Source organism: Lathyrus oleraceus, chromosome 4 (assembly GCF_024323335.1).
Source record: "Lathyrus oleraceus cultivar Zhongwan6 chromosome 4, CAAS_Psat_ZW6_1.0, whole genome shotgun sequence".
NCBI lineage: Eukaryota > Viridiplantae > Streptophyta > Magnoliopsida > Fabales > Fabaceae > Lathyrus > Lathyrus oleraceus.
In genome coordinates this window covers 50,533,795-50,545,647 of record NC_066582.1, presented here as the reverse complement: position 1 = coordinate 50,545,647, position 11,853 = coordinate 50,533,795, and the positions used below count along the sequence as shown (strand labels likewise).

The window sequence follows — 11,853 nt, the reverse complement described above, 5'->3', positions numbered from 1 at the left end:
TCTTAAAATAATAAAAGAAATTACTTTAAAAGGCATTCGATTTCCGTAAGGAATATCAATAGCAGTCTGAGAACAGGTGAGTCCTAAAGTGCAAAGCATTGTTGGTCTTCCCCAAGCAGTTGGTTTGGTTATTTCTTCCTCCCCAACGACAAATCTATTTTTCCAGCTGAGTAGTAATCGCCTCCCCAGCTGAGTTGTAGGCTCACATTCTCAACGATTTGCATGGATCCAACGCAGAGTTTCACTCCCCATAAGTTCCACAATGGAATTCACTCCTGATCCCTGCCAGTGTTGATTCTTGAGCAGTGTTTATAGTCCTCTGCAAGGTTGTCTCCCATTTGGTTTGGTGTTGACCTAAAATTCCTCGTAGAGTTGACATTTAAGGTCTTCAACAGATCTTTTCTCCTTCCTTAGCCAGGTTTGAGATATTCAAAGATGGATGACTTATATTCATACCCAACATTTTTCTCTAGTGGTGCTTCCATCCTGTCGAGATTAGCCGAGTGTTGTAACGATGATTCGAATCAGTGACGTTTGTACCCTTTGTGATTGTTTTGTCAGCATAATCATCAATCATATATACATATACATTCATACATCAGATATTTCATCATGCATGCTATTGCATCTGATTTCTTATTCTATGATCCTCTGCTATGGTGATATTGTTTCTCCATGCAGATTTGGTGCGTCTGTCCTCCCTCAATTGTAGAGTGTCAGCCCCTTAAGCAGAAAGAATTTAACCTTTCTCATTCCCCACTGAGTTATTTCCTTATGGATGATTATTATTTCAGTTTCCTCCCCAGTTGATTATTTGGATGGAACCACTCCCGCTGAGTTATATCCTCATCGGGTCGAGTCTTTGTTTGACCATTTCTTTCTGGTCCCTCAAAAGTTTTTTACCCAGTAACTGGTAATATTCTTTTCGATTTGTGAGTGTTTTAATTTTACCTAATACCCGATAGTAGTAATCTACTTCCTCTTATTTTTTTCCAATGCGGATTCGTCTTACGTTTCCCCAGGAAGTCTATCCTTGATATGTTCATCTTAACCAATGACGGATATTCCTCCCTTGAGACTATCCTTGATATGTTCAATTTAACTAGTGACATATATTCTCTCTTTGCGGTTTCCTACCCAGTAAGAAGGTAGTTTTAATCCCTATTTAATTCCCTAGAGAGTTAATCCTTGATATGTCCATCCTAACCAATGACGGGTTTTCTCCTCTTTGCGGTCTTCTGCCCAGTAACCAGTAGTTGTAAATCCTACTTTTCCCTCTGAGTCTATCCTTGATATATTCATCCTGACTGGTGACGGATATTCTCTCTTTGGTATTCTATCCAGTAACTGATAAATATAATTCGTATTTTTTTCCCCGGTGGTCTATCCTTGACATGTTCATCTTAACCGATGACGAATATTCTTCCTTTGAGTCTATCCTTGATATGTTCACTTTAACCAGTGACATATATTCTCTTTCTTGGGTCTTCTGTCCAGTAATTGGTAGTTGTAAATCCTATTTGATATTTTTCCCCAGCAGGTTGTTTCCTACCCAGTGACCGGTAATGAATACACCTCTTGTTTCCCTTAGTGAGTCATTCTTGATATGTTTACTCTAACCGGTAACAGATGCCTCTCTGTCAGATTATGTTATCTTCCTACCCAGTAACCGGTAATAGATAATATATTTCTGGTACTCCTGTGTTGAAGATTATTCTTCCCTAGTTGAGTTTGGTTCAGGTATTTCAGTTTTGTTCTGATATACCTGTTTCCCCTGCAGATTCTTCTTTATCCCCGACCGGGTCCTTCCATTGATTTATTTTCATGGAATCCCCTTGTGTCTCCAGCAGCTTTTAAGTTGTAGTCTGACCTACGCACAACTTTTATCCCCAGAGTCTCTGTCTCCCCAGTGAGTTTTCCTTATGAAATACATTATGCTCCTGTAGACTTTCAGTCTCTCCGGATTCTTTTCCTTTGTGGAAACATTTTCCCCACAGAAATTATTTTAACATTCATTCATATGTATCATCGGGTCTCTTAGGGATCAAAATTTGTCTCTATTGTTATTATTTAAGTCCATTCTACTGAGTTGATCCAAAGATTTTAACCTTCACATCCTTAGTTAGAATGTCCTTAAATAGGGGCAACTGTAAGACCCCAATTTTGACCCTAAGATCCCTCATGCTATCTCATCACATGCATTGGCTTTGGGATCACACCTTGGCATCATATTTACCCCTCATTTATTGGGTTTGCATTGGGAGAGATCACCAATCACACTTTTGATTGTATCATACTTTGTTTTTCATTATTTACTAACCTAAATACCAAAAATATGTCAATGTATAGTTTGTTACTTTTATAGGTAGTGTGTGTGTTCACCCATGCTATATCAAGCTCATATCTAGGGTTTAAGACCCTCAATGCAAGGAGTTCAGTCAAGATATGGTTAACATTGACTCTAGACATCATATATGGATCCCCATGATCTTCACATGTCATTTTGATCAAGAATTTATCAAGGGTTTGAAGATTGTTTGCCTTGGAAACCCTAATTCATCTGGGTATCTTATGTGACTTCCTCAACAAGTTTCTTCAACATTTGATCAAATATTTCAAGGGATACTTCATATTACATCATATTATGCATATATGATCCTCCATGAGTTCCAAAAGTCAAGATAATATCAAGCTAGCAAGGTGGTTCATGGTGGTTGACCAGAGAAAGTCAACTGGTCAAAACTAGGGTTCCTTAGACCCTATCTCCTACAATATTTGTCATATGAAAATGATCCCAAGAGAAAAGCTACTCAAAATGACACTCCAAATAACTTTCATGTTTAAGTCAAGAGCTAAGTTTGCTTGTAAAGTCAGTTTATATGGTGACAGATTATAGGTCACTTTGTCTGAACCCTAGTTTGGAGATCAATTTCCCAAGACCATAACTTGCTCAATTTTTATGCGATGAAAGCCATTAAAATTCCATGATCAAATTCAAGATGTATACTTCAACTTTTATGTTTGAAGGAAGTTCAAATTCAACTTGAAAATGCATGTTCCAAGAGGAAACATTATAGGTCATTTTGGGCCAATACCATTGAACAAGTGATTTTCCTCAACTTCTAAAATGCATAACTCCTTCACGCCAAATCCAAATAAGGTCAAATTTGTGCCTAAATTGAATAGGTTTGAAAGAGATACAACTTTGATGAAGGAACTTTTTTCATTTGAAGTCCACATCAAAAGTTATTCAAGGTGGAAGAAGTGAACATTTGACTTGGTACTTAGAAAATTTTCAAACATGTTTGATTTTCCAAAATTTCACCCCAAAATTCATCATGATCCAAGCTTAAAATGAAAAAGTGTTCAACATGAAAGTTGTCCCTCTTGACCTCAACTTTCCAAAAAGTTCAAGATCATCTCATTTGGCCAAAGAATGAAGGACTTGAGCATGGGTTATTTTCAAAGGATCAATTGGATGATTTTCACTTTCACAATTCAAACATAAATGCATGGCCACATGACATGATTTCATCATGATTCTCAAGCATTTTTGGACCTGATAGCATCACTTGATGGTCCTATCACACGACCATGCAAGCATGCAAGGTGAATTGCTAAATTTGGCAAAGTTTGGAAGTGTGTGAAAATGAATCTCATGGCCTATAAATACAACTCCTCATGCTCAGAATTGGAGAGCTCATGCCCAAGCTTTGAACCTGCAATCCAAACCCTCACCACTAAAGGATAATCTTGAAGGTTTTTATTTGAAAATCGAGCTTCATTCTGTTTTGAGATTGAAACTCCAAGAGTCCAGGTGATTTTCTGATCTTAATCACTTCCTACAAGCTTCTGAAACAAAGCCAAGCACAATTGGAATCAAGATCAAGCAAGGTTGAAGCTCCCTTGAAGGTAATTTTTTAGAATTTTTATCTCTTCGATTCTCCCTCAATTCTTCACCATTCTTTATGATTTTTGGTTGGCTGAAGTCCTACCAATGTAGGAAAGAAGATTGAGTTGCTTTGAGGTCAAATCGAAGCAACTAAGTTCACGATCCTCAAAATTCAAATCCCTGTATCTTTTTATATACTTGGAATTGGAGAAAATTAAGGCCAGATTCGTGATCCTGAGCACTTTCTATTTGAAATAGTGTCCTTGTTTGTCATTTTCCATTGAAATAAAGTTGGACCAGTCCGGTGGAGGTCACCAGAGAAGATGACAGGAGCCCTAGCTCCGATGGTGTGTTGGCATACCTCCTGGCCATCTGATCATGTTTGGATGTTATATTCTAGACCATTGCTTAGCATTACCACGTGTACATTAAATTGACTTGAGTGCATGGTGGAACGCGCGTGTGTGGCCATCTGATCTGCCACCTCAATTAATGAGGGAGATCTGATGGCCCTTATTTTTTCTCATTTTATTTAATTTCTGATTTTATATTTTAATTAGCTTATTTTCATTAATTCATATTAATTTCATTTTTAATCCAAAAAATATGGGACTTTCACCAAAAATCTTTAAATATTTTTATTTTTCATTTTCTAAATTAAAATTATTTTTTGATTAATTTTGATATTTTTCATGAATTAATTATTTTTGTGCATATTTTTAATTCTTTAAAAATACTTCTGACTTTTTAAAAATCATGAAATTTTTTGTCCAAGGTCCTTTGACCTTCATTGACCTAGGATAAATCTCTTGGCCATTTATTTGGTGTTTTGAAGAGATTTTAGGTTTTGACCAAATTAAATTGAATTTAAATGCATTTTTAATTTGATTTTTAATTGATTAATTGTGTCAAAATTATGTTGAGCCATTTTTATTTACTTGTGAGGTTTGAATATGTGTTTAGGCCTTGGTCAAGGTTGATTTGACTTTTGTTGAGTTAAAATCATTGGATTTAGGGGATTGATGAAATGTACATTTCATCTCCTTAAATGAATGAATGATTTTAATTTGATAAAATTTCTCTCATGACCAATTTGTGTTTCTCTCATCTCCCATTCCTCTTCATCTTCAATCCCATTCTTTCCCATCCCTTTCATTGACCAATGAAATCTCCAAATCCTAAGGCTAATTGGTTCATCAATAACCTTGTGTTAGATGAACCAATACAAGTATGAATGAGATAAGTCCACCCTTTGATCTTTTTCTTTTAGTGTGTGGTATGTTTTAGGTGTTTGGTTCATTATACCAAATCTCTAACATACATTAGCACTAAAAAATTTATTGCCCGGCCTCAAATAGTTGTGACTTCTGGATTAAAAAGCTTCTGATGATAAGTTTGCCACCCTCTTCGGAACTTCTGATGTACATTTCATCATCATCTTAGTAACTTCTACTTATGCAACTGACTGTGAAATTGATCGAGTTACCTAAGATGCTCATGTTTCGAAACAAAATTTGTGTTTTATTAAGGATATCTTTGATCTATCGAAGATATCTAATTATTTTTCTTGAAAAAGGGTAGTTTGGAATCATCTATTGATGCCAATCCACTTGAGAACTTAGATTCAATGGAATTTGATGAAATAGATTTCCTGTTTCTTCTTAATGTAGATATTTAAGATTTATCCTCTTCATGTTTTAAATGTGAATCAAATTTCATTCAATATCTAGGAAAGAAGTCTATAGTTGACATTGGGATAATGCAAAATTCTTCTAATGTTCAACTTCAGGATCTGCCTTCTGTTTAACTTCGGCATGCAGCGTGTCCCTAAGTTTCTCTTTTGTGCATTTCTTTTATTTTTGGTTGGATTCTTTAAATGTAATGTTTATGATATTATTCATGACTTTGGTTTGTGTGACTTGTAAAGCATCTCCAATTAATGAATGTATATTGTAACACATTATGCCAAAATAATTCATTTATGTCTTTCCTTTGTAATTTTATTTTGCTTAAGACTTGTATGTTCAGATTCTTAGTTTAATTTGATGTACTCTTTATTAGCCTATGATTGTATAACCAAAATATTTTCTATGGTTAGTTGGATGTATCAAATGAATCGAATGAAAAAGAAATATCAAGTTAAGAGCGTTGTGTTTTTATTTCTGAATTTTGAACTTCTTGATCAGTTTACATTAAAGGAAATAATTATGAATAAAAGAATATTATGCAAAAGGGAAAATAACTTTGTTAAACTAAAGGAATGATTACAAAAAGATGTTTATAACATTAATTCTAATCATCCGTAGCTCTCCAAGCGCAGAAAAAGTTTCCCCGGTCTAAATCCAATTCCTCTTCTTCATCTGAATCGAAATGAATCACTTTTCTTAATCTTCTTCTTATCTTGGACTTCTTCTTTTTACTAATATTATTTTGTGGCTTCAGTTCCTGATGAAGAGAGGTTGAAGGAATTTCTTCAAATGTATGACCTTCTAATTAGGAGTTGCCTCAAAGACTATAGGAGCCTCTGAAACAATGGGAGTAATAGATTATTCAGAAGTAGTATTCATCTTGAACCAGATGTATGTTGAGTGAATGTGGATTTGTGATTTGACTTGAACATATTGTGTGCTTTTATAATAAAGTTTCGAAAGATCAAACACCTTGCATGTTTAAGTTTCTGATCTTTGAAATTCTCAAAGCCAAACACTAATTAAGCATGTCATACTGGATCATATTTAGTCCTTGGAAATTGACACGATATTGATTATTTGGCAAGTGTCCCGATAATGCTCAGTAATAAAAAAAGATCGAATCCATAGAGACTGTTATTTAACAAGACAAAATTGTGCACTACGTAGGTAACAATAAACGGGGGGGGGGGGGGGGGGGGTTCAAGTTCAAATGCGAAAATAAAACAACGTGTTTGGATAGAATTATGAAAGCGGCCAGGTTGTGTATTGAATCCCCTATTTCTTTATTGTTGATGTTTTATGTATTACTTGAATGATATTGACCATATAATCCCATGGCGAATTAACTAAACCACTATAACCAATCCCTTGTGATTATCTCACTAATCACTACTCGGAGTTTTCTATCCCTAGTGCACCAATGTAAGCAGGATTATGCAATATACAAAGTGTTAATTCACTAGCCACTACTCGGGGTCTCTTATCCCTATTCAACTAGCGTAGGCACGAAAATTGCCCTAGGTCCAACCTATAGACTAATGGTCAATATTCCCTATGTGAAAAAAATCATATTAAAAGAGCATCTCACATAAAAAGTATTATGAACAAGAAGGAATTGAATAGAAATATAAGTCAAAATACTCAAGTAACATCAAATCAAACATATGCCATAACAATAACGAAACAGGTTCATCAAACACAATCTAACCTAGAGAGAATTAGCTACTCGTAATTCAAAATACAATACCAAAAACAATTAAAAAGAATTGCAAATGAGATCCCTTGAAGGATTGGCCTCCAATGGCTTCAAATGATCTCAAAAATCCCTTCTGGTGTGCTAAAACTCGTACTTGTTGAGCCAAATTTTGAAACCCTTTAAAAAATGCAGAAAGTCCCCTTAAAAAGCCTTCAGAATGGACCAGAACGTGTCAAAAAAGTCCAGAAAAATGGGCCATCGCACGTGTGATGACCTGGATCGTGCATGTGATGCAACTAATACATCCATATCCCATGCGTGATGTTGGACATGATTATTCCAGTAGTTGCATGTTTTTGCTCCCTTTTTCACCTGGTTTTTCACTAAGTCCCTATTTCTTCACACTTACCTATTTTTTTCTTATTATTTGGTCTTTCTTATTCATTTTTTTCTCTTCTTTAACTTGTTTTTATCTGTCTCTTTGACCTAATTCATACAATGATGGAGTGTCATCACAACCATAAACTTGAATTGTTGCTTGTCCTCAAGTAACTCGCCTACAACTGCATATTTCAACAGAAAACGAGTTGCACAATAACAATTGAACATCACCATATAATATAATATTTTATTTACCTGACCATTACTATAGCTTCTAACTTCCATCCGACAAATTGGGAAAACGTCCTCAAACTTCGACGAGCACTCAACATGTCTCTCATCTCACATTGACTCAATCAATGGATAAAGTAATCTCTCAATCAACATGCAAACTAGTTTATACTTTGCTTGGTCATGTTCTAATATAATTCATTGAAGAAATCAAAACACACACGTTTGAGGGCTTTTTCATTTGTATCTTGGCTTATGTTCAGGTAGGATATTTTTGGGAAAGTAGGTTTAAACCTTTAGAGTTAGGTGCTTAGTTCTCCTTCTATTATCATACTCATTTGTTCCTTCTTTAAGATACTAGATATATTTCAATTGTGGTCCTTAATATGCATTCGCTTAATTCTTTTTTTTTTAAGAAGTCTATTTTTTTTTCACTTCTTCTTTTCTTAAATTTTGAATTTTGACCAATTTTCTCTAGTACCCCAACCCCAAACTTAGAACTTTGCTCACTTCCAAGAGAAACCCCAAACTTAATCTTTTTCATACCACTTAAGAACTACAATTCTACCTAACTCCAAATAGAGGGTATAAATATAAGATCTTTTAAGTCATATGACTAATAATTAAATCTAAGTTGCTAAAAGAAAGGCTAAGCTCAAAGTGGTTTGCAACGGATATACCTATTACTATATGGTGGCTAAAATGGCTCCAAGTTATAAATAAATAGTTGCCTCAAAGTGTGTTAATCAATCAAGGCAATCTTTAATCGGAAATAGATCACACAAGATAAAACAATAATGCATGGATACACTCAATAAGAAAGAATAATGCACAATGGAATTTATTTGGCCTAAACCTTACTAGTTAAGGTATCTGGAGGTTGAGTAAAAGTCTTTTATTCTTTTCTCATCCTTTTCCTTCAAGTTGTAAGTCTCTTTCTGGATGATCAAGTTCCTCTTGGTTCATTTATTCAATGCTAAAGTGCAAATTTGTAAATCTGAAAGAAATGTGGCTACAAACTTGTTCATTAAAGACATCAGAGGTTGTAATGGAAAAGCATGCTTGAGTGGCTAATTTTGGTTATAACGATGGGTTCTCTCACATCTAGTGCTTCTTTTATTGCATTATCTTGACGGTTCATGCCTGAGGCTTGTATGGTGCAAGGGATACCCTCACGCCGGTCAATTCACTCGTTTCCTTCCTTTATCAACCTTACTACCTTTTTCTTCCAGTTATAGCATGTCTCCAGATCATCCACATAAGGTGTCCATTCATACACATTAAACACCTCCTTTTCCTTGTTGAACTTCAAGACAACTTCACCTATTTCCACATTTATCAAAGATTTCCCAATTACCAAGAATGGGCATCTGAGAATAACTGATCCTTCTGAATCTCCTTTCATGTCAATTACCACAAAATCTGCAGGGAAGACTAAACCATCGACATGCACTAATACTTCTTGTATGATACCAAGCGGGTGAGTAGCAGATGAATCAACTAAAGTGAGAGTCATATTACTCGATATGATCTCTCCCAGTTTCATTTCCTTAAACTTATTCAGTGGTATGACATTGATACTAGACCCTAAATCACATAAAGCATGTAGGATCTTTACTCCACCAATGGTACAAGCGATTGTGAACTTTCCTGGATCTTTCATCTTTGGTGGCAATGCTTGAGGCACTGTCATCTCATCTTTCTCTGTCATGTTCACCTGTTCTTATACCAACTTCCACTTTGTACCCTTTAGCAATGCCTGTATAAATTTAGAAAACTTGGGAATTAGTTCTAAAACTCATGAAACGAAATAATTACCTAAAGTGTAGTCAGCATCTCTTTAAACTTTGCAAACAATCCTCCGTCATATTCCTATAATGGTTTTTTCTTAATTATAGGATAGGGAGGTTTAATGTAATCATATAGTTCTGGATTAGGCTCATTTAGGATCTGCTTCTTGGTCCTTCTCCAAATGGAGTTTTTATCTATTAATTGTTCCATGGTCATTCCTCTCTCCTCTTGGTCACCTTGATTGTTACTCTTCTCTTTTTCAATCCTCACTTCTTCCTTTTCCATCAAAACCTTTTCAACTATTTCATTTTCACCCTTGTTCGTGGCCACCTTATTTCTACTGCCTTTCAAGATTCATTCTTAGGATTATCTATAGTGTTACATGTAAATCCTCCACTCGAGCTAGGTAAAGCAGCTATTTGTCTAGATAACTGGCCAATTTGCATCTCCAAATTTTTATAGATGCATCATTGTTTCTATTCATTGTCTCATGGTTCTTATTCACCTGATCGAAACTACTCTTAGCGGCCTTAATGAAAATTTACAAGGTCTCTTCAAGTTGTGAAGGCTTCCTTTAGATTGGAGCTTGTTGGCCACCTTGAGTAGCACTTGAATTTTGTTTATTGCTCCATCGAAAATTTGGGTGATCCTTCCATCCTGGATTGTAGGTGTTGGAATAAGGGTTATTCTTCTAAAAATTTGAAAAATGAGCTTCTTCACTTGACCCTTCCAAAGAGCACCTTTCATTTTCGTGTCCTTCTCCATATAAATCACACCTAAGTGCTTCTAGCTGACTCACGTTAGCTTTACTTAAGCTGCTTTTAACTATTTTTTTATTGAACAATTCAATTTGAGCTAAGAGTGTAGTATGGGTATCAACAGCTAACATACCTTTGGAAGTGCCCACAATTTCAATTTTTACTGATATGTCGCTCTTTGAATGATACTAATTCAAGCACGTCTTTTCAATCAGGTCTTTCGCTTGTGGTTCCGTCATTGATCTAATTGTACCTCCCGCGGAAGCCTCTAACATCATGTGTAACTGACTCTTAAGACTTTTGATAAAAATTTCATTTTATCCATATTGTTCATATATGATTTGGGCACATGCGCAATAAAAGTTTGAACCTTTCCCATGGTTCATAGAGCGACTTAGTTTCATGTTTCTAAAAATTTACTATTTCTTCTCTTTGCTCAGTAAACTGCATAGTGGTGAAGAACCTCTCTAAGAATTTGTCCTCCAACTCCTTCCATGTTCAAATTGTTCCATTTGAAATGCAAAGTAACAAATCCTTAGCCTTTCCAATTAGTTAGAAACCAAACCACCATAGCTTGACTTGGTCTTTCATGATGTCAGATGGTCTGCACATCGAAGTTGTTTCATAAAAGCGAGTAAGATGCTCCCACAGATCTCTGATTGCGTTCCCATCGAACAAATTGTCTCTTAGACCTGAAAGCGTATAATTTTTAATATCAAACTTAGCTGGGTTTTTTGGTACAAACCCTTTAGAAACCTGTCTTTCATCAATTCTTTTGCAGTAATCCCCTAAAGTTTGGGGTGGTGCAGCGACCGTGGTGATCATCTCTTCAGTGTCAGAAGAGATCAGTTTTTGATCTTCTACTAATATCCTTTGAGCTAGAGTTACCTCTCTAACTTCTCTCCTGACAGTATGTGCGGTTCTTTCAATTTCTATATTAAATGGTGTCAACGTTGATCCTGAGCTACGCATACACAAACTGGAAATACCTCAGTAACACTATGATTAACAAGAAAATAACTATAAACTAAAAACAAAACGTTGCAGAAACATTGCCTTGTTGAAATATCAATGGTCCCCAATAACGGCCCCAAAAACTTGATGACTTCTCGGCAAGTGTATCGATGATATCGTAGTAATAAAAAAGATCGAATCCACATGACTGCTATTTAACAAGAAGAAATTATGCAATGTGTAGGAAATAGTAAACAAGGGGTTTTCAACTTCAAATGTTTAAATAGAACAAAGTGTTCAGACAAAATTATGAAAGTGGTCAAGTTGTGTATAGAATCCCCTATTTCTCTATTATTGTTGTTCAATGCATTACATGAATGATATCGACCCTATAATCCCACGACGAATTATATAAACCACTATAAATAATCCATTGCGATATATCTCAATAATCACTAC

General features: G+C 35.3%; 1 protein-coding gene across 1 annotated transcript; it reads right to left on the bottom strand.

Annotated features, from left to right (window-relative positions):
- Positions 1-9,077: 9,077 nt before the first annotated feature.
- Positions 9,078-9,602, bottom strand: LOC127135967 (uncharacterized). Its single transcript, XM_051062584.1, has one exon. It carries the CDS (start codon positions 9,600-9,602, stop codon positions 9,078-9,080), a length of 525 nt encoding a protein of 174 aa, XP_050918541.1.
- Positions 9,603-11,853: the final 2,251 nt, after the last annotated feature.

Coding starts and splice junctions, on each gene's coding strand:
- LOC127135967 (XM_051062584.1), bottom strand. CDS start 9,602: ATGACAGAGAAAGATGAGATGACAGTGCCTCAAGCATTGCCACCAAAG.